Genomic DNA, 23,605 nt, shown 5'->3' on the forward strand with positions numbered 1-23,605 from the left:
GAGAGAAACATTGATGTGAGAGAGACACATCGAGTGGCTGCCACCCTCATGACCCCAACTGGGGCCAGGGACAAACTGCAACCAAGGTACATGCCCTTAGGGAGAACCGAACCCGGGCCTCTCTGGTCCGCGGGCCAACGCTCTAACCGCTGGGCCAAATTGGCCAGGGCTGAAAAGACTTTTGGTAGAATCCAGCAGCCATCCACAATAAAACAGCAAAAGGGAAAAAGGAAGGAATTAAACATGACTATAGATTGAAAAACAATAGCAAACAGATTAAATTTGAAATATTAAAGCCATTTTGATTAAATCAGAAGACAAGATGTTTCCTGTCAGCAGCTTTATTCAACTTGTCTATCTAGTCCAGAACTTCTGAAGACTGGTTAGTGACTACTTCTCTAATCTACTGACTCTTCCCTTCCCCAGCAACTCCACAATTTGTATAAGATCTAAATACCCGCCCTGGCCAGTTTGGCTCAGCGGTTAGAGCGTCGGCCTGCGGTCCGGAGAGACCCGGGTTCGGTTCCCGCTAAGGGCACGTACTTTGGTTGCAGTTTGTCCCCGGCCCTGGTTGGTCGTGCGGGTGGCAGCTACTCGATGTGTCCCTTCCCGTCGATGTTTCTCTCTCTCTCTCCCTCCCACTCTGTACAAAAAATGGAAAAATATCCTCGGGTGAGGATAAAAACAAAAAAAAAAAGATCTAAATACCCAATACCCATAATACTTAGGGTTACTTTATCTTCCTGACTGAAGTTTAAAAAGCTAAAGTAGTCAATTTAATCATATCCTTTAGGGTTGAACTTTTTGTGTCTTCTTAAAAAATATTTCACAGGCCCGGCTGATGTGGTTCAGTGGTTGAGCGTCGACCCACGCACCAAGAGGTCACAAGTTCGATTCCGGGTCAGGGCACATGCCCAGGTTGTGGGCCGATCCCCAGTGGGGGGCATGCAGGAAGTAGCCAATCGATGTTCTCTCTCATCGGTGTTTCTATCTCTCTCTCCCTCTCCCTTCCTCTCTAAAAATCAATAAAGGAAAAAAAATATTTCACAGTCCTAAGGTCACAATGATGTTCTCCTATATTTCCTTCTTATAGAGTTATAAAATTTTCCTTTACTTTTAGGTCTTTAAATATGGTATGAGGTAGAGATTCCATTTTTACTTTTTCTCTAAGGATAGACATATTCCCAGGATCATTTATAATCTTTCTGTTATTTTTCCAATCACTGAATTGCCACCTCTGCCATGTATCAAGATTTATATATATTCTCTTTTCCAATGAAATATTTATCTTTTACTGGGGCATCACCTCACCTTATTACATATACTTACGTAGTTGTATAATAAACATTGATATCTGGCCATAAGAGGCCCTACACTTTGGTTTTCATCTACAAAATTGTGTGATTATTATTGGCTCTATGAACTTCCAAATCAATTTCAGAATTAACCTTATGAGAATTCTGAAATGAAACTACAATGAATTTGTAGATAAATTAATTGGGAATTACCATCTTTAAAATATTGAGTCTTGCCATTCATTGACAAAATACCTTTGTCCAATTATTCAGGCCTGCTTTTATAGCTCTCAGTATAAGTTTAACATTTTCTCCCTAGAACTTTTTCATAGTTTATCAGGTTTAATCCTAGGTACAGTATATTATGACTTATGTTCCAGCTGTAAAATAAACCCTTTTTTGAAATTACAGTTTTTAATTTTGAGTTCCTTACATTTCTGATTATTAGTTGTTCTTAGTTCATTTTCTCTGTATTAAACTTACAACTAGCAAACTTATTAAATTATTTTATTTATTTCAATTATTCTAATAATTTACATGTGGATAATCATGATATAAAAACATACTGCTATGGATAACAAAGCATTTAATTTCTTTTTTTCCAATCCTTAGAAGTTTTATTTTGTTTTCTTCTCTTACTGCTTTGGTAATACCTCCAGCATTATCAATAATAAACTCAAGAGGGTACGCTCAATGGGCTACTAAAACTGAGGGGACTAATGCTTATATCAGAGAAGAGAGTCTAGAGTCAGAAAAGTAGGTGAAAGCAGGAACTGACTTAGCAGTTCCACACAACCATCCTATGAAAAATTTGTAATCCAACCCCCACCCAAAGCTTTTATTTGTTTAGAATGCCTAGTGAGAGGCAGGCTAGGTTTTATTTGTAACCATGTGAAATGGCTAGGTATGAAGAACCCTGGTCTAAATTTAGCACAAGGCAATTAAGCTGTCGGTGGTCTTATCCTGATTTCCCAATTAATGGGGACAGCTATGGAATCCAATTGATCTTAGTATAAGATTCCTGGAAAACTGATTTAAAAATAATTATAGCCCTGGCCAGTTTGGCTCAGCGGTTAGAGCATTGGCCTGTGGACCAGAGAGTCCTGGGTTTGGTTCCCACTAAGGGCACGTACCTCAGCTGCAGTTTGTCCCTGGCCCTGGTTGGGGTTGTGCAGGTGGCAGCCAGTCTATGTGCCGCTCCCACATCAATGTTTCTCTCTCTGGCCCCCTCTCTCCCTCCCGCTCTATCTGAAGATAAATGCAAAAAAATGTCCTTGCGTGAGGATTAAAAAAAATTATAAAAGGTGTAATTAATATTTTTAGCCTTCATGGAAGGGCTTAAGTATATTTTTAGAATTTTTAGAGATTCTGAACGTTTTCTATGGCCACTGAGTTGACAAATAACTCTCCCTCCCAAAAAGAAGGGTAACACTTGACTTATTAGTCCCTGTATTTAAAATGATCTGCAACAGACAAGACAAAACTTAAAGCAAACTTTTAGAGACCAAAATCCCTGAATTCTTGCTTGATTTGTTCTAGATTTTCTTCAAAGAGGAACACAAGACCATTTTTCCCTTTACAAAACATTTTCTAAATTTAAAATCTCTTGTGTGATTATATCCAAAGAACCTACACTTTAAAAACAGCCCTTCATTATGTAAAAATGCATATGTTAAAAATACCTCTTTAGAGCCCCGCTAGTGTGGCTCAGTGGATTGAGGGTCGTCCCATGGACTGAGAGGTCCGGGCTGAATGCCTGGTCAGGGCACATGCCCAGGTTGTGGCTCGATCCCCAGTAGGGGGCATGCAGGAGGCAGCCGATCAATGTTTCTCTCACACATCAATGTTTCTATCTCCCTTCCTCTCCGTCTAAAAAAATCAATAAAAACATATTTAAAAAATATATATATTACTTTATAGGGAAACATTAATTATGAATCTGATTTTACAAATATGAGGCCTGCTTTTACTAAATTACTACTTCTTACTGATAAGTGATTGTAATTTATATATTATTACAGATACTATAATTTATAAATAAGGCAATCCTATTTACACCAACTAACAGAAAAATATTTTTATAATATGAGAATAGTTGAAGCCCTAACTCTTAATCTGGCTATTTTAACCAAATTTTGAAAAATTAAAATTCCAGTGTAAATTTACAAGAACTTCTACACAGACTCTTCAGATTCATCAGAACAGAATTGACTTGTACTTCTTAATTAATAGAGAAATAAAAAATTGCTAGCTGGCCGGTTTGGGTCAGTGATTAGAACATCGGCCCGCGGACTAATGAATCGGGGGCTCGATTCCGGCCATGGGCAGGTATCTTGGTTGAGATTGCACCCTGGCCTTAGTTGGGGTCCTGCAGGAGGCAGCCACTCGATGTGTCCGTTTCACGTCGATGTTTCTCTCTCTCCCTCCCACTCTATCTGAACAAAAATGGAAAAAAAATCCTCGGGTAAGGATTAAAAAAAACAAAGGCTAGCAGGAGGCCACTAACAACTTTGTAATTCCCCGGATTATTCCTTGGGCTTGAGGCATAGGACTCATATTTTAGCAGTGTAAATATGGAAATTTTTCTGTTGATTATTCTTCATTTTGATTAGCCCTTATTCTATTCACACAGGAACAGATTAAATATCACAGTGGATATAAACATGTGAATTTGTTTTTAGAGTTTAAAGTGATACTCTAAACAAAGCCAGAGGTTCATTAAAAAAAAGTATATATATATATATATATATTTATACTTAATATTAAAGGATATATTAATTTCCTTTTTTGAAAGCAACTTAAAATTTCTAGTATTACCCAGTTCTCATAATCCCTTGTAATGGAAACCATTCAATAAATATTTGATCTCATTTTCATGAAGACCAGAGGGTAAAGGAAGAAAGATATGTAAAGTTAAACACACAATTTCTACTTGAAATATTATTAGAGTTTTTTTCTGAAACATTATTTTTTTCTGCAGGCGTTATTTTACTATTTATTATGCTTAGAATAAAACAGCAATCAGAAAAATCAACCTAAGATTGTGATTATTTGCCACTTGGCTTCTACCATTCCCATCAGGCACCTTGGAGACCTATGCAGCGCCAAATGAAGCCCAGCCCCACACAGTGTCTTGCAGAGGGTGATGAGAATGGCACATTGTCTGCCTGGTCTGAACAGAGGTCACAGCAGGGAGAGCATCTGCTAGGATAATGTGAATGAAGGAAACAACTATAATTGCCTCATTAAGAGATCTTTGGCCAAATAATCACAAGAAGAAAGGATTTGGAAAACCACCCTAAAATTAAGTCTATAATAAGGTAAATTTGAGGTAGAATAAAAATATGCAGAAGAATTAAGGAGACTTGGGTAATCTATTGATTTTACTGATTTCCTTAGTCACTGTATGGATAAATGGAAACTTGGATGCAACAGTTCAGTTATTCAACTCCAGCCCTTGCCAGTCATTAGTAGGAAGCAGAAGATGCAAATTTACAGCTGTCCAGGATACAGACAAATGTAAAATAAAGAGTTCTGAGGAAGCGCTTACAAGGAACTAAGAAGGGATACCTATTGGTCTATATTGTAAAATTACAATGAAAAGTATGTAATTAAAGGCATAAGGAACATTTTAAGAGGGAAAGAGGAAAAATTAAAAGAACAAAGTCTCAGAAAGACAAAGGAGAAAAAAGAAAATACTGTCCCTGTCCGATCAGTTTACTTTCTTTTATGCTCTACCTCTTTTAAAAATAGATTTTTCTTAAGAGTCAAGAGTATAGAAATTACAACTAAATCCTGAGTCATCTGAAATTATCAGTTGATATAGGTGTATATATTGTATTAAACATTGTTGATAAATTAAAATGTTTCATAGTAAAAGCTAAAGTAAATGTTTACCTAATTTAAATTTAAATTAAGTATCCAAACTGGACACAAGACTAAAATGTATCGACACTGACAAATTATTTTTGCATTTCCTGGTGTTTTAAAGTTGAACTTTATAAACTTAATTCATAGTATACAGTTAAAATTTATTATTATATAAATAGATTCTTGAAGTGAATTATGATTACTAAATTTTCTGATTCTAACAAACACAGTAAAATTAGCTTGTTACACCCATAAGCTAGGTTTTAAAATAAGCAAACTATTTGATGACTTTGATGTTTTGCACCCAAAATGTGCTGGCTAATTTTTCCATTCCATTTACCATTCCGGTCTTTAAACTGCCTTAATCTCCTGCCCTCAGATGTTGACCTTGTAAGAATAGGGGTCATAGGTCAGAATAGACAGACCTCAAAGGATCTGGACTATCAATTCATGCCTGAGAGATTTCTCTTCCACAATAGGAACCTACTAAACAGCAAATTCCTAAATCTAATCACACAAGTATCAGGGTGAAACAGTTATTTATTGGAATTTGTTGATTTACATTTTCAAAGATCTCTACCACTTAAAGAGCATTTTTCTTTTTCTTTTGGGGGCAGGTTCTGGCATATAATAAATATGAAAAGAAAATAAATGAAGACTTTTTAATGTAAAACATATCCTTATTGCAGTCGTATCATAAACCTAAGCATAGATTTATTACGTTTAAGGAATTCTATGTAGATTTTAAATATGTATATATACACATAACTAAAATTCCTAACCATAAACAATCTGAAAGACTTCTAATTATCCCACAGAGATAATGAGTGAAGGTTATACTGCTGTAGAGGTGGGGGGGGGGGGGGGAAGGTCACCACAAGTTTCGAGCTTACTTGAGAGGTAAATAAGGGCATTCCATAAATATTTCCAAATAAATAAGTGAAAATATACAGTCCTTCAATAAAGAACAATATCTTATAGCTTCCAAAACCTTCTTGCAAATTAAAAGAATTTGAAACCACAAAATTATCCTGTAAAAATAGCTTTACTACCCTGCATCTTCACTTTTACTTTTTAAAAGGGCAAGTTAACTCTTCTGAACTGAGAATAAATTAAATATATATAATGAGTTTCTGTTCATGTTCACCTTGGTCTTTCTGACCACATATAGTAAATATATCAATAATGTACCATTCTCATATCACTTTAATACTAGACTAAAAGGAATGCTGAATTTCATAATCAATTTTAAGTCTAAATGAGGAACATCTTAAAAATGAGAAATAAACAAGACTTTCCACTGTGATCAAATGAAAGTTATTTCCTATACTGACAAGCTAAAAGCACTAATATTGAACTATATAACAATTACCCTTCTTTCTAAACAAAATACATAAAACTTCAGCTCATGTGCTAATGCAGAGATGCAAATAAAATATTGCTTGAAATGGAATGAAAGCAGTGGAACAATGGTGTTATTTTCTAAGTTATTTTAAAAATCTCAAGTCAACACTGTTGAAAGGAAACTTGCATTATTATGAACAGCACTTCTTGGACTGTGTGGTTGGGTCAAAAGATGTGGAAAGTTAAGGAGAACAAAGAAGATAGCCACTACCCAAGGGGAAAAAAAGAGTAACAAAGGAAGGAAAAAAATGACACCATAAACAATTAAAATATATGAAGCTATATGTATATACCCAATATATATATCTACCATGTATGTACGTACTTCAGTTGATTTTTTAAATTAGATGTATTTTTATTCCTTAATTTTTAAGAATTAAAATAATTTAACTTACATAGAAAGATTTCAGAATGAGTTGTTTTAGTACACATGTTTTTTATAAATACAACATGTTTGTTAATATAAAGTAAAATTTTATTATATAAAATATTTATTTATATGTTATAGGTGACATAATTATTTCATATAAATATCAAAAATCAACAGTGGCAAACAAATAATCATTCTTTCCCCACAATTTTCTTCTGTTAAAAAATACTTCTTTTCCTCACAATAAATTGTGGTTTATTAAAGAATAAAAACATAATAAGTATAGGCCAGTTTATGAGAAGAAATATAGAATTTCAAAATCTTCTTATTAACAACAACCTTCACTTCACTAAAGAGAGCTTTATAGGGGTTATTCAATCTCTTTACTCTTTGATAATGAACATAAGAAAACTAAACAGCAAAAATAAATCTAAAATTATTTTATTTGGAATTTTAATAAAACATTTTAAATATGGAGGATTTAAAATAAAACAAGATAACTGAAACAACACTAAATTTAGCACAATTTTAAGAAAGAATGAAAAAAATATTCCCACTTAACTTTTGTAAATAGTTTACTCAAAATTAAGGCAAAATCTTTAAAATTATTTTGTTTCTTGCCACAAAGATATAAATATTCACAAAATGTGTTTCTATTATAAATGTATTAGGACTCAATATCAGTGCGAGAATTGAACTATATATAAAAATATAACATTTATATATAACATATATGTATATTAGAATTTGTTCAATTCTAATTTATTTATATATATATATATATATATATATATATGAAAAAGTAAGTTCTCTTAAGTGATGGAACCAGAGTTTGAATTTGTTATGTTTTAGTTGCATATAATAAAAACTTTAAGATTTAATTTTTTAACCTACAATGACAGAAATTAGATTAAACTTTCTAATTTAAAAACATGTCAAGAGAAAAGAGATTCCTTTCAAGAGATAACATTTAAACAATTCCTATTATTTATATGTTAAAAAAATGAACCTTAACCTAAATCTCACACCTTATAAACAAAAATATACTCTAAATGGATTGTAGATGTCAATGTAAAATGTAAAACTATAAATTTAAAAGAAGAAAACAAGGGGGAAAAAAATCTCTGTAATCTAGGGTCAAGCAAAGACTGTTTAAACAAGACATCACATATATATAACATAAAAGATTGATAAATGTCTTTATCAAAATTTATAACTTTTCTTTGGTGAGAGAAGTTTGAGAGATTGGAAAGACAACCCACAAATTCAGAAAAAAGATTCACAAAAATCTGATAAAGGACTTATCTACAATTATACAAAGAGCTCTCAAAATGGAATAATAAGAAAACAAACAATCCACTAATACATGGACAAAAGTTATGAATAGACACGTCACCAAAGAGAATAAAAGGATGATATAAAAACATAAAAGGAAGCTCAATATCAATAGCCATTAGGGAAATGAAAATTCAACCCATGATGGGATATCTACCTACCAGAATAGTTAAAATAAAAAATATTGTCAATAACAAATGCTGCCATATATTGTTGGTGGGACTTCAAAACAGTATAATCAGTCTGGAAAAAATGTTGGGGCCTGGCCGGTTTGGCTCAGTGGTTAGAGCGTCGGCCTGTGGTCCAGAGAGACCCGGGTTCAGTTCCCACTAAGGGCATGTACCTCGGTTGCAGTTTGTCCCTGGCGCTGGTTGGTTGTGCGGGTGGCAGCCACTCGATGTGTCCCTTTCACGTTTATGTTTCTCTCTCTCTCTCTCCCACTCTGTCTGAACAAAAGTGGGAAAATGTCCTTGGGTGAAAATAAAGAAAAAAAAAATGTTGGGAGTTTCTTATAAAGTTAAATACATACCTATGACCATATTATCTATCAATCTTACTCTGAGATAAATGAAAACTTATGTTACATAAAAAGTACCCCAATGTTTGTAGTGACTCTATAATTGCCAAACTGGAAATACCCAAATGCCCTTCAACAGATAAAGTGATAAACAGTGCTGTAGCCACTAATGAAATACTACTAAGCAATACAAAGGAAGAAACTACTAATATACCTAACAACTTGAATGAATTTCAAAGCCATTATGCAGAGTGAAAAAAGAGCCATTTTCAAAAGATTACAAACAAACTAAGCCCAAAGTTACTAGAAGGGAATAACAAAGATCAGAATGGAAAGAAATGAAATAGGCTAAAAAAATATTAGAAAAAAAATCAAAGAAACTTAAAACTGGTATTATAATAAGATAAACAAAATAGACAAACTTTTAACTAGACTTACCAAGAAAGGGACTCGAATAAATAAAATTAGAAACAAAAGGAGACATTACAACTAATGCAATAGAAATATAAAGAATTATAACAATTATTAAATAATTATAAACCAACAAATTGAACAGCCTAGAACAAATGGATAAGTTCCTAAAAACATACAACCTACCAACCTATCATGAAAAAAGAAAGAAAATCTGAGCATACCAAATACTAATAAGATTGAATTAGTAATCAAAACCCTCTCAACAAAGAAAAGCCCAGCACCACATGGCTTCATTGGTGAGTTCTACCAAAACTTTGAAGAATATTAATTATCTTCAAAGTCTTCCAAAAAATAGTAGAGGAGGCAACATTTCCAAATTTATTTTATGAGGCCAACATTACTCTGATAGCAAAACCAGCAAGGATAGGACAAGAAAAAATTTAAAGGCCAGTTATCCCTGATGAACAGAGATGTAAAATCCTCAACAAAATATTAGCAAACCAAATTCAACAATACAATAAAAGGATCATACATCATAATCAAATGGGATTTATTCCAGGGATACAAGGATGGTTCAACATCCACAAATCCATCAAAAGGACACACCACATTAACAAAAGGAAGGATAAAAGCATAGAATCATCTCAACAGATGCAGAAAAAGCTTTTGACAATTAACATCCATTTATGATAAGAACTCTCAATAAAGTAGGAATAGAGGGAATGTACCAAACATAAGAGCCATATTATGACAAGCCCACAGTTCTAATCATACAAAAGCTTTCAGCTTTTCCTCTAGGATTAGGAGCAAGACAAAGATGCCCACTCTCACCAATTTGTTTTTTTTTAATCCTCACCCGAGAATATTTTTTTCCCATTTATCTTCATATAGAGTGGGAGGGGGGAAGGAGAGAGAGAGAGAGCGAGTGAGCGAGAAAGATCAATGCAAAAGAGACACATCAATTGGTTACCTCCCATACAACCCAACCAGGGCTGGGGACTGAACTGCAACTGAGGTACGACTTGCCTTTGACTGCAAACGGACCCATGACTCTGGTCTGCGGGCCAATGCTCTAACCACTGAACCATACCAGCCAAGGCTCTCACCACTTTTATTCCAAGAAAAAAGAAATAAACAAAATCCAAATTGGAAAGAAGTAAAATTGTCTGTTTGCAGATGGCATGATATTATATATAGAAACTTCCAAAGACTCAACCAAAACAGAATAAATGAATTCAGTGAAGTTGCAGGATACAAAAATCAATACACAAAAATCAGTTGGTTACTATACACCAACAGAAAGAGAAGTTATGAAAACAATCCCATATACAATTGCATGAAAAATAATAAAATACCTAGAAATAAATTTAACCAGTGAGGTGAAAAATCTGTACACTGAAAACTATAAGACACTGATGAACAAAATTGAAGAAAACACAAGTAAATGGAAAGCTCTTTCATGCTCAGGGATGGGAAGAATTAATATTGTTCAAATGTCCATACCCTCAAAAATGATTTACAGATTCAATGCAATTCCTATCAAAATTCCAACGCTATTTTTTACAGAAATAGTATAAACAATCCTAAATTTTTTATGAAACCACAAAAGATCCCGAATAGCCAAAGCAATCTTGAGAAAAAACAAAGCTGGAGGCATCATGCTATCTGATTTCAAAATGTATTACAAAACTATAGTAATAAAAACAGTATGATACTGGCATAGAACAGACACATAGATCAGTGGAATACAGTACAGAACTCAGATATAACTCCACAGACATATGGTCAATTAATTTACAAAAAAAAAGAGCCACAATTATACAATGGGGAAAGTACAGTCTCCTGAATAAATGGTGTTGGAAAACTAGACAGCCACTTGCAAAAGAATGAAACACTTGCTTTGAATCCCAATCCTTGTTCCCATTGAAGGAAATCACTCTATCAATTGTCCTCCACCCTCTTGCATGTTCAATTTTTCCTCCTTTCCTATACCACTCCCACTGACACATAAACATGCTATATTTCTTCCTCTCACCTACTGACTCATTTTTCTTCTTCCATTTATAGGATAACTTGTCAAAATTGTCTATGCTGGTTGTCTCCACTTCTCCTTTCCTTTCTGTTGAAAACAACCCACTTAGCCGTCCACTCCCACCAGTCCTCTGAATCTGACCTTGTCAACTTCACTAACGACTTCCCCAGTTGCTAAAAAGATGACCAAGTCTCGGTGGTCATCTTCTTTAATCATATTACCATTTATCATAGCGGATACTCTTTCCTTCTTCACATTTTTCTTTCTTTGACTTCTGTAATAAAACTCTCTCTTGATTATCTTCCTATTTCCCTCCTTTTACTTAGTGACCTTTGCTATTCCTCTTACTCTTCCTGACCCCTAAATGCTGGAATGCCCCCCGGGCTCAGTTCTTCCCTTTACTATGAATTCTCATTCTGATGGTGGTCTCACTCTGTCTTATAGCTGTAGACGTCATCTTTTGTTGACTACTGCCAAACTTTTATCTTCAGTCCTGGAGCTCCATACTCACCCATCTACCTGCCTAATGTACATCTCCACTTGGATGTCTGTTATGTATCTTCAATTGAGTATGACTGAAATCATATTTCTAATTTCCTGCTCCATCTCTAGTCTTCTCTATCTTGGTAAATGGTCTCTCCATCTTCCTGGTTGATCAGGTGAAACAAACCTTGAAGTCACCAGAATACTTTTCTCACAGTCCACATCTAATCCATTAGGAAGTCCTTCTGTCTCTACCTTCAAAACATAGCAAGATTTTTGCTCACCACCTCTATTGCTACCATCCCTTTCCTGCATTATTTTCTTCAGTTGTTTCTTAGCTGCCAGAATGATACTTTAAGGAGGGAAATCAGATCATGTTACTTTTCAAACTCACATCTTCCAATGGCTTTCCATTTCCCCCCAAATTCAAAGTCTTACAATGGTTGACATTATATAGCAATGATTTCACATAGCAGACATTTGAGTTGAGTCTAAGAGAAAGAGTTTCAAGTTTCATAACGGAATGTCCTGCAATCTTACTTCTCTATGCTCAGCTGCCATTATTCTCCCTCGTAATGGTTCCAATCCAGCACATAGTTTTGCGTCAGAATGATATTGTTAAATATTTTATCTAAGAGACGTAGAAAAATAGTTTTTAAATTTTTATTTCTTTTGTCTGATTTTATTTTACTTTGCTTTGATTATATGTATATACTATCACCTTAACAGGTAAGTGTATCATTTCACTTACATAGCTTTTCATGATTCTTTCTTTTATACAAAATGAGCTCCTAAAATGTAGATCAAAGCTGAATTTATTCTCTTACTGAGGGCTTTTCAAACCAGAGGGAAAATATGGATGAGGCAATAAATACCATAGGGATAACTATTTAGTAATTTGAAGAGAAAAGAAAAGCTACACTGTTATAGTCTTCTCTCCAAAAACAAGTTATATACACAGAGAAGAGGTAGTTAAACGTATAAGAGGAGATTTTATACACATATATATATATATATATATATATATATATTTTAAATCCTCACTTGAGGATATTTTTCCATTTATCTTCAGATAGAGTGGGAGGGAGAGAGAAACATCAATGTGAGAAGGACACATCAACTAGTCGCTTCCTGCATGACCCCAATCAGGGCCGGGACCAAACCGCAACCGAGGTATGTGCCCTTGACCAGAATCAAACCCATGACTCTTTGGTCTACAGGTGAACACTCTAATCACCAAGCTAAAATGGCAAAGGCTAGGTGGGTATATTTTTAACTTGGTAGTTTAGAAAGCCAGATGGCTATCAAGTCATAAGTGACAGACTTGTCTATAAAACTTCAAAAGTTCGCCCTGGCCAGTTTGGTTAGAGCGTCGGCCTGAGGTCCAGAGAGACCCGGGTTCGGTTCCCGCTGAGGGCACGTACCTCAGTTGCAGTTTGTCCCCGGCCCTGGTTGGTCATGCGGGTGGCAGCCACTCGATGTGTCCCTTTCACATCGATGTTTCTCTCTCTCTCTCTCTCTCCCTCTCTCTCCCTCCCACTCTGTCTGAACAAAAAAATGGAAAAATGTCCTCGGGTGAGGATAAAAATAAATAAATAAAACTTCAAAAGTTCAAAACTATTTTTAAAAGGTCACTATAATTAAAGCCAAGATATATTTTACAAGTTGAAAAATATTTATCTGTTTCAAAAAAAGGTTAAATTGTAAATAGAAAAAGAACTTTCAAAGCAATAGAGCAAATGAACATCTCAAAGGGAAAATAAGCGAAAGACAAACATAATTCACAGAAGAAAAAATTTATAAATAAAATTAGCATATTAAAATATATTTAACCTCTAAACCAATCAATGGATGCAAAGAAAAACAATGAGTGGCACCTCTTAACTAATGTAATTGGGCAGATTAAAATGTTAACATTATTCAATGAACAGTCAGTCTCACTTTAGGAGGGGTTGTATATTGGCCTTAATCATAACTAGAGAGAAGTCTGGAAACATACCAAAACTTTTAAAAGTGCAGAATTTTTGTTCTACATTTTTCACTATGAGATATTAAGCCGGAGGATATAATCAGACAATTTTCCAAAAATGTACATATAAAGATTCACTGTGGTGTTACTGATAAATTCAAAATTCCGGAAACAGCCTAAGTATCCATTAACATAATCAGGCTTAAATTAAATTTGGAACATGCACCCTGGGGGCATCTATGCAGGTGCTAATGACTGACATGAAATGTTCCATGATATACTGTTAAGTGAAAAAGAAATGCTAGTTTCAAAAAGTTGCATATATGTTATAATTCCCACCTCTACTAGGATTTCAAGTGATTTTTTCCCTAACTTCTTTATAGGCTTTTTATATTATTTGAATTTTCTATGTATGAGTTATCTATTAAAAATAGCCCTGGCCAGTTTGGCTCAGCCGTTAGAGCTTCAGCCCACAGACCAGAGAGACCCGGGTTCAGTTCCCACTAAGGGCACGTACCTCAGTTGCAGTTTGTCCCTGCTCCGGTTGGGGTTGTGTGGGTGGCAACCAGACAATGTTTCTCTCTCTTCTTCCCCCTCTCCCTCCCGCTCTATCTGAAAATAAATGCAAAAAAATGTCCTAGGGTGAGGACTGAATAAAATAAAAATAGACAAAACAGTCCTGGCCAGTTTGGCTCAGCAGTTAGAGCATCGGCTTGCAGACCAGAGAGCCCCAGGTTCGATTCCTGCTAAGGGCATGTACCTCGGGGTTGCAGTTTGTCCCTGGCCCTGGTTGGGGTCGTGTGCGTGGCAACCACTCAATATGTCTCTTTCACATCGATGCTTCTCTTTCTCTCTTCTTCCCTCTTTCCTTCCCATTCTATCTGAAGATAAATGCAAAAATGTCCTCAGGTGAGAAGAAAAAAAAGAAAAAACAATAAGTACATTTTAATTTGAAAAAAACTCTATTCAGCTACATAGTGGGAGCATGTTATTTTTGCTAGACTACATAAAGTCTAATAACATAATAAAAATATAAATAAATTTTTGAAAGTATTTCCCAAATAAAATAAACTCAAACTAACAAATTAAAACGATGTACCTACCTATCTCCCTTTGGTTTTCTTTTTTGTAGTGTCTTCCCTTTGGGTCTTCTTTCACTTCCTAAACAGGGGCTCCCACCAGGTCCTGTTACCCGTATTGATTCAAGGCCTTTGGAAGATTTTTTAAATGTGAATTCCACTGGTTCTCCTTCTTTTAGGCTTCTAAATCCTTCCATGAATAATTTGCTCTGTAAAGAGCAGAGGAGGGAAGGGGAGAGAAAGAGAAATCATGATTATCAATGCTTTATAAATTATCTCTATCATTTTAAGATTAACAGAGAAAAGTATTCTTTGTCATCCATTAAGTATAAAGTCTTTTTTGTTTGTTTAAGTTTAATGAAGGTTATACCATTCTAAAGTTTCCAGTTGCAATGCTGGCAGTGACAGAATAAACTAACACCATTTTTAAAAGGCGGGTTGGCAATACTTACAAAAATGTAAATATGAATATTCTTTGACCCAGGAATTCCACTTCAATGACTATCCTACAGACATACTTACACAAAGTTTAGAAAATAAAAAAGACCTGTATCAAAATTTACCACAGCACTCTCTGGTAAAAAAAAAAATTGTAACTACCCTAAAGTCCATCATTGGTAAACTGATTAAATTATAGAAGAGCTACAGAATGCAACATTATTGAGCTATGAAAAGAAGATCTATATGTATTAATGTGGGAAGATAAACATGTAACATTGTTGATTTTTAAAATTACGGTTAAAGAAGAGTTTATGTTTACCATAATGCTATCTATGTCAAGAAGCCTTTAAAAGTTCCATGTTTACGTCGAGATGGGGTCTGGAACAACAGACAACAAATCGCAAATAGGCATTTTCCAGTCCTTTTTTGGGAAAGTGGAGAAGCTTTTGGATAATACATGATTGTATTGTGTGAGTTTTTTTATAATTGGAAAGTAGTTAGATTTTTATAGCTTGAAAGAAATGTTTCCTGATTACAAAAGTGTCACCTTGGTTACAAATATGATCTGGCTCTCTCTTACTCTTTTTGTCAAAGTAAATGTGCCCGTTCAAAATATACTGGAAATAATTAGAAATCATTAGTTTATTTCTTCAGCCCCCCCCTCCCCATGTATATTTTACAGACTGTGGTTTAAGACTTTTCTGAATTTAGGGACAAAAGGGAGCAAAATGAAATATTACAGAAAACTTTAGTTCAAATTTAGCTCTTTAAGTAAGTATGCAGCTTTGAATGAGTCATTTTACCTCTTTACTATTTATCTGTAAATTTAAGGGATTTGTTTTCTCACGTGTTCTGAGGAACAGTAGTTCCAAACAAGGCTCTATAAAGGTAGGATTTTGTGGTCAAATAAATTTGTTAAAAGCTATACAGTATATTGTTTCTCCTTAGTCGTTATATTAAAGTTTCTGAGATGCCCTCCCTTCCCCACCACCACCACCGAAATAAAAATCTTATTTAACTGTGTTTAACCTAGCAATTTCCCAGCATAACTGATGACAGACAACTTTCTTTATAAGCACAGATGACTAGTGCACTTAGGGAAATAATGAACCAGAAAATCTTTACCCCTCCCAAGTCCATGATTCAAAAGGTAAGTTAAATAATGACATATAACTAAATAATTACATAGAACAAATAAAAACAACACTTCAAAATTCCACACAAAAGGAGACTATTCATTGTGAAAGTAATATGATCCATGGAAACAGGGTTTTAACCTGTTTTCGGGGCAGGTCACCTGACACTGCGGAATCCTTCACATGGAAGTCTGCAGCTAGCGGCAGCTTCTCTGCGGCCTGATGTCATGTAGAAATCAAAAGAAAACAAAACCACAACTGCCTATACTATTTAAAATAAAAACAACCGTTGTTTCTAGAGCTTTTTTGTAACATTCCCAAATCTTCTATTTTTTCCCCTAAGCATTTCCCTCACTAATTATAAGTAGTTCTTTCACTTTCATTCCCTGCTCTCTCCCCACTCGAGAAAGCGCAGATGATCAAATCAGATGAAGTGGAGCATAGGTCAACTACGGCAATTAAGAGAATGGACACAGGCTTCATTAGAGTTATCATATGTTCGTAAGTTCTGTTTCTGCGTTAAAAAACCCATCACTTATTTATTTCCTCGTTTCTAGTGTCCAGGGGCACTATTGCCAAGTTCATTTGATTTCATTTTCCATTATTACAATTTCTGATAGGTGTCATTTATAAGTAAACTTAAAATTGATCATGTAGATTGGACCTTCCAAATCTAAACTCCCATCTTGTATGGATCACTAAGATCTGTATATTCTTCATGACATTCTGAAAGAATAGTTCTTTAAATTCTATCATATACTCATCCTTCCCCAAATTACTACATAAGACAACTCGATTTATAATGCTTCACATAAAAATAACATCCCTAAGAAACTATAATGGCATTGCAAGGAAACAATGATTCAGATAGAATATTCTGCCTTCTCAATGATATAAAAATTTGCTGCTACACAGAGTGGGAAAGATTTGTTGAAAGATGAGAAGGAATTAAGTCATTGTTTTTCTCCACAAAAATCAACTTCTCTCCTTGACTTGCCAATTTTTATTAAAGGTGTCTCCATTTGTCTAGACACACTGGTTCCAATCCTTAGTTTTATCCAAACTATTGAACCTTGAATATTCTATCTTCATAATTTCTTTAATCTGTCCCAACTATTTCATTGGGCCCTGCTTCAGGCCCTATCACCTACTTGGATAAGTGTTACAGTTTCTTCATTAACATTTCAAGTCTTCTCTCTAGTCTAGTGTCTTCCATACCTGCATATTCTCTCTGAATTAATCTTACCCTGTCAGTTTCCTGTCTCAAAAATCTATAATACCTTTCTATAAATTGTAGGTGAAACCATTCATTGTTTGTTTGTTTATCTATTTATTGAGAGAGGTTTAGAGAGCGAGGAAGGGAGAGAGGGAAAGAGAGATAGAAACATCAATGAGAGAGAACATCAATTGGCCGCCTCCTATAGGCCCCACACTGGGGATTGGGCCCACAACCTGGGCATGTGCCCTGACTGGGAAATGGACCCACGACCTCTTGGTGCATGGGTCGACGCTCAACCACTGAGCCTCACCAGCCGGGCAGAGACCATTCATAATTTAAAGCAAATAACGTGAGGCCTTTCTCTGAAGAGACTGAAGGAAATATCTGGGCAACTAGTGAAATGCTGGATCCGACACACAAACTCTAATTCATTCTAACGATTAGGAGACCAATGGTCCAAGAGCTGGCTCTCCACCATTCAGCCTTAATCCTGTCCCTTATTCTTCCCTCATTCATACATCTGAAGGGTCAACCAAGAATCGAAAACATGTAGCAGAATGAAGAAAGGCCAAGATAAATGAGGAAAGAAAAGACATTTTATATACCATTCAATTAGTATCTCCACAGACAATTTGACATCAATAAAACAATAAAACAAGAACAAAAACAATCAGAGAATTTAAAAATACTCTCAGAAAGTTAAAAATGATTGTTGAAATTAAGTGGGTTGGAAATGAAAGGTTAGAAAAATCTCTCAGGACAGAGATAAACAGACCCCTCTACTCCAAAGAAATATATGATAGAAAAGACAAGAAGCAGAGAGAAAGAACCCCCAAAAAACAAATATCCAACTTGAACCAGCATTCCTGGGAAAAAGAATGCAGAAGATGGAGGAAGAGAAATTATGAAATGAATACTATAAGAAAACTTCCCAGAGCTAAAGTGAATAGCAAGGAGAAGCCAATACTGGGCAGAGTGCAGTATTTATACATGAGGTACATTTTTGAGTGTGCGAAGAGAGTGCGCGATTTTAATGGAGATTGAAAGTAGTAATCCATATTGAGTAAATGGTCTATCCATATGCTGGTGCAGTAGGATAGCTGATAATGTTTGGCAATGGCAAGTAGCCTAGTAAAGTGTAAAGTGTATTACTGTGAAGGGAGGCTGGAAAATACAAGTTAGAGCCAGATGATGAAAATTGTTAATTGACATACCAGTTTGTTTGTTTGTTTGTTTGTTTTTTGTCTAAAATAAAGGTCTAATGTACCTTTTTGCTTTTACAAGTAGCAAGATCAAATCTGTTTTTAAAAATATTGTTTCTTGGGCAATAACGTGTATACGTGTGGAGAGGACTGTACGTGAGCATACCTGTGACAAAGCAACTGTCATAGTCTTAGCAAGAGAGTGTTACAACTACACTAATAAATGAAAGGAGTTTTGCAAAAACACTTTAGGAGTCTTACACCTCACCTGGTAAAAATTATAACTTGCCCAATGTAACAATGTATGGTTAAAATGGATAGTGATATAAAAGTAACACAAACGTCTTTCCAAGACTGTGCCAAGTGCTTCATCACATAGTCAACCGGGAGATGGCAACTCTAAAAGTCAAAATTCGGTTTTTTAATATGTTTACCACCACTTCCTGAACAAGTTAATTAATTAGTTGATAGTTGGCATTCTCTAAATATAATAACAATAAATTTAAGTGTTTCTCACCATTATTAGGAAGTATATTGAAAATATAATTAAAAAGTTAAGTTGCATTAGATTTTCAGTCCAATAAAGCTGGATATAGGTATGTTAGAAAAGCATATTTCTGGAGTAACATAATACTAGTAGGCTGAGAAGCTGAAAAAACAATGCAAATTCAAATACATTTCATTTCTTCATGTTTTTATGAGGCAAAGACATTTTTTTCTAAAGGAAGTCCGTTAAAAATAAACAACTAATGAAGGGCAAGTAATTACTACACAATAAGCAGTGGTAGAGATATCACACAATATGCATGAGTAATGGCCAACACTCTTAAGGACTATAGGTGTTTGACCTACATGCCAAGATACTCCAGGAATCAGTAAGTCTGAGCACACTTACACAATAGAAAGATCACTGGAGTAAGTGTGAGGAGAACTGGGGTCGAGCCTTGGCTGCACAGCTAATGTGTAGTACATGAATGGAAAACTGCTTACCACAGAGTGAGTCACTCTCTTCTCTTTTTGTTACAGAATACAGAACTTTATCCTTTGTATAAGACTTAAAAAAAAAAAATTCTATGACTTCGCCCTGTCTATATAGACATAGATGGAAATAAATGAGGGACTGTTTTTTGTCGATGCTAAAGTATAAGGAAATTTTCCTCTCTACATTTTTAATATTTCTCAATTTACTAAAAAGAAACAAGAGTTGAGTTCTTAACTCAATTGCTTTAAGAAAACAGAAACTGTCCAGCTGGTGCGGCTCAGTGCTTGAGCGTCCACCCATGCACCAAGTCGCTGGTTTGATTCCCAGTCAGGGCACATGCCCAGGTTGTGGGCCCCAACCACAGTGGGGGGCATGCAGGAGGGGGCCAATCGATGTTCTCTCTCATCGATGTTTCTATCTCTCTCTCCCTTTCCCTTCTTGTCGCTCTAAAATCAATAAAGGAAAAAAAATTATTTTAATTGAAAAAGAAAACAGAAACTAAAAGAAATGTGGTGGCATTGCCGAAGCCAAGGTCTACCGGGTTTTACTTAAATAGTTAAACTCCAGTTTAATCCCCATCAAATTCTTAAATTTCACATAAATAGGATAAAAAACAATGAGATTTTTTACCTTTCTTGAATTTTTTCCTTGAAATTTGAGAAAACCTTAAGTAAATCCCTCCCTCTAGCCTTTATTTCAAAACTGAGAAGGATACACTAAAATGGGCAAAAGTACTAGAATAGCATTTGAAAGGGCAAAATGGAAGGCACACAAAATGTAAAGCCAGATTGGAATCCTGATCCCACTACTTAAACCCTCAAACTGCATGACCATAGCCATGTTCGAAAAACCCTGAGCCCCAGTTCCCTTATCTATCAACTGGAGATAACATCTTCTAGGAATAGAAAATATCAGAGTACAGTAACTGTTAGATACCAAATAATGAATGTAAAATGCCAAGACTAGTGTTTAGCACACAGAATAGAGCGACAAATAGTTAATACTACTTTCATCAGTATCCAGCCTGCTCCTCTACCAGCTGACACAGGTATGGGAGAGGTAGGAGAAAACAAGCAGGTAACAAGAGCCTACTCACTAGCAGGCACTGTGCTGAATGCTTTCCTGTTACTTCATTTAATCCAACCCACCCTTACTCTCTAACCCAGTCTGCCCATTACTGAGTTTCAGTTTATTTATTTATTTACTTATTTTTTTAATCCTCACCAGAGGACTTTTTTTTGCATTTATTTTCAGATAGAGCGGGAGGGAGGGGGGGGGGGGAGAGAGAAACATCGATGTGTCTGCCTCACATCGAGTGGCTGCTACCCACACGACCCCAACCAGGGCCGGGGACAAACTGCAACCAAGGTAAGTGCCCTTAGCGGGAACCGAACCCAGGACTCTCCGGTCCATGGGCCGACTCTCTAATCACTGAGCCAAAACGGCCAGGGCTTATTTACTTATTTTTATTATTACCATTTTTATCCTCACCTGAGGATATTTTTCTATTTATCTTTAGATAGAGTGGGAGGGAGAAAGTAAGAGAAACATAGGCTCGAGAGGGACACACCAACTGGATGCCTCCTGCACAACCCCGACCAGGACCAGGGACTAACTGCAACCGAGGCACGTGCCCCTGCCCAGGATTGAACCTGCGACTCATTGGTCGGGGAGTTGATGCTCTAATCGCTGGGCAAAACTGGCCAGGGCTACTGAGTTTCAGTTTAAACGTTATCTCATCTCCAAAGGCTTTCATGACATTCTAAAGCAAATACTTCTTTTTCAGTGTTCCAATACGCATGACATACTAACCTTATCATACTGTATCAATTTTCTTATAAAGCTACAAACTTCCTGAAAAGAAATGTCATAAATTTTCATGTACATCTCTATGCCTAATCCATCCTTGAAACATAGCAGGGTGCTCAATGTATATTTGAGGCAGAGAGAGGGAAAGAAAATCAGCGTGGTAGAAGGAAAACAGTAGTTGTGACTGACTTTCTTTTAGACGAGAACATTGAGAGGCCCTTGGTCATATATTAGGAATGGTAGAGCCAGGACTCAAAGCTAGATCTTTGCACCAAAAGCCCTTGTATACCATGATGCCTAGTGTAATGTTCTCCAGAATATTTCATTTGTTCCTCAACACCATAATCATACTATACTTTAAAATCTTCAAGCTACAGGCCTCCAGTAGACCTTCCTACTCAATTCATGCTCATCTTTTTATCCCTTAACTTTTTTTCTGTAAGAAGTTTTAGCTGACACACTGACTTGTAAGAAATCAATCCTTTTATGGTAGGATATCTTATTTATTGCCTCTTTTTGAAAACAAGAGGCAGTTAATAGATAATGACTAATTCAAAAATAAATTAAATCCCTATCAAATCAAAGCTTCCGAGATATTCATGTTTCATCAAACTTAAAGATATTTCAAGTAGATCTTACTTATAAAATATACCTTAACATCTCAATGGTGCTGTAACAACTGGACATCCACATGCCAAGAAAAGTAAACATAGATAAAGTCCTTCCGAAACCTTTTACAAAAACTCAAAATGTATCATAGATCTAATCTTACAAGGCAAAACTATTAATCTCCTAGAAGATGACATTGGAAAAAATCTAGATGACCTTGGGAATGGCAAAAACTAAACAAACAAGCCAGTGAATGGTCCTGGCTGGTTTGGCTCAGCGGTTAGAGCGTCAGACCACAGACCAAAGGGTTTTGGGTTTAATGGCTAGTCAACTGGGTTGCAGGTTCATCCCCTGGTCCCCGTCGGGGTCATGTGGGAGGCAACTAATTGATGTCTCTCTCACATTGATGTTTCTCTCTTTCTTTCTCTCTCTCTCTCTCCCTGACTTCCTCTCTATCTAAAAATCAATGGAAAAATATCTTCGGATGAGGATTTAACAACAAAAAAAGCCAGTGAATGAATTAAAATGGAAATTCAAAAATATCATATCAACACACAACAAGGCAGAAATGGAAGAAAAGATGCACACACACACGAACAGCAAAGTGGTAAATCAAACCATACAAATAAATACATTAAGTGTAATAAAATTAACATGCCAAATAAAATGCAAAGATCAATAGAACACATAAAAAGCAAGACCTGACCATGTGCTATTTATAAGAGAGCCACTTTAATTATAAAGAAACAGAAAGATTGGGAATAAGATGATGTAAAAGACATATCATTAAAATAAGAATCAATAAGAAGGCTACAGTTATGCAGATAATAGTAAAATTAGACTTAAAACAAAGCATTACTGGAAATAAAGAAGGGCATTTCATAATAAAATAAAAAAACTTACTAAGACATAATACTTATAAATGTGCATGTGCCTAGTAACAAGTAACAAAACTTTGACATAGAGAAATAAAGAATTGGCATAATTATAAAGAGAAGTAGACAAATTTCAATTACAGTTGGAATAGTGGGCAGTTTTTTATACACCACTCTCAGCGGTTGATAATACTAGGGAAAAAAATCATATAGGATAAAAGATCTTAAAAAATTCTATCATTCGGTTTGCTATCACTGATATATATATGTGTGTGTGTGTATATATATGTGTGTGTGTGTTTTTACATACACACACATATATATATATATATATATATATTATATATATATATATATAATGTCTAACAACTGCAAAACACAATTCTTTCTAATTCCACATGGTCTATTTACCAAACTAAATCATAAGCTGGGCAATAAGAAAAAAGTCTCGATGCATTCCAGAAGATCTTATATAATATGCTCTTTTACCACAACAGAATTAAAATAGAAACCAATACCAATAAGATAGGCAAATTATTACAGATATTTATAATTAAACAATGT

At 35.2% G+C, this 23,605-nt stretch overlaps 1 protein-coding gene across 3 annotated transcripts in view; it reads right to left on the reverse strand.

The window, feature by feature from the left end:
* Window positions 1-23,605, reverse strand: part of LIN28B (lin-28 homolog B) — a 106,184-nt gene that overhangs the window by 35,972 nt on the left and 46,607 nt on the right. For all 3 annotated transcript variants that reach the window (XM_036249072.1, XM_036249074.1, XM_036249073.1), the window contains exon 3: window positions 14,793-14,977. In XM_036249072.1, coding sequence (XP_036104965.1) covers window positions 14,793-14,977 — 185 coding nt within the window. The remainder of the gene's footprint in view (window positions 1-14,792; window positions 14,978-23,605) is intronic.

This window comes from Molossus molossus, unplaced genomic scaffold (assembly GCF_014108415.1).
Source record: "Molossus molossus isolate mMolMol1 unplaced genomic scaffold, mMolMol1.p scaffold_m16_p_8, whole genome shotgun sequence".
Lineage (NCBI taxonomy): Eukaryota > Metazoa > Chordata > Mammalia > Chiroptera > Molossidae > Molossus > Molossus molossus.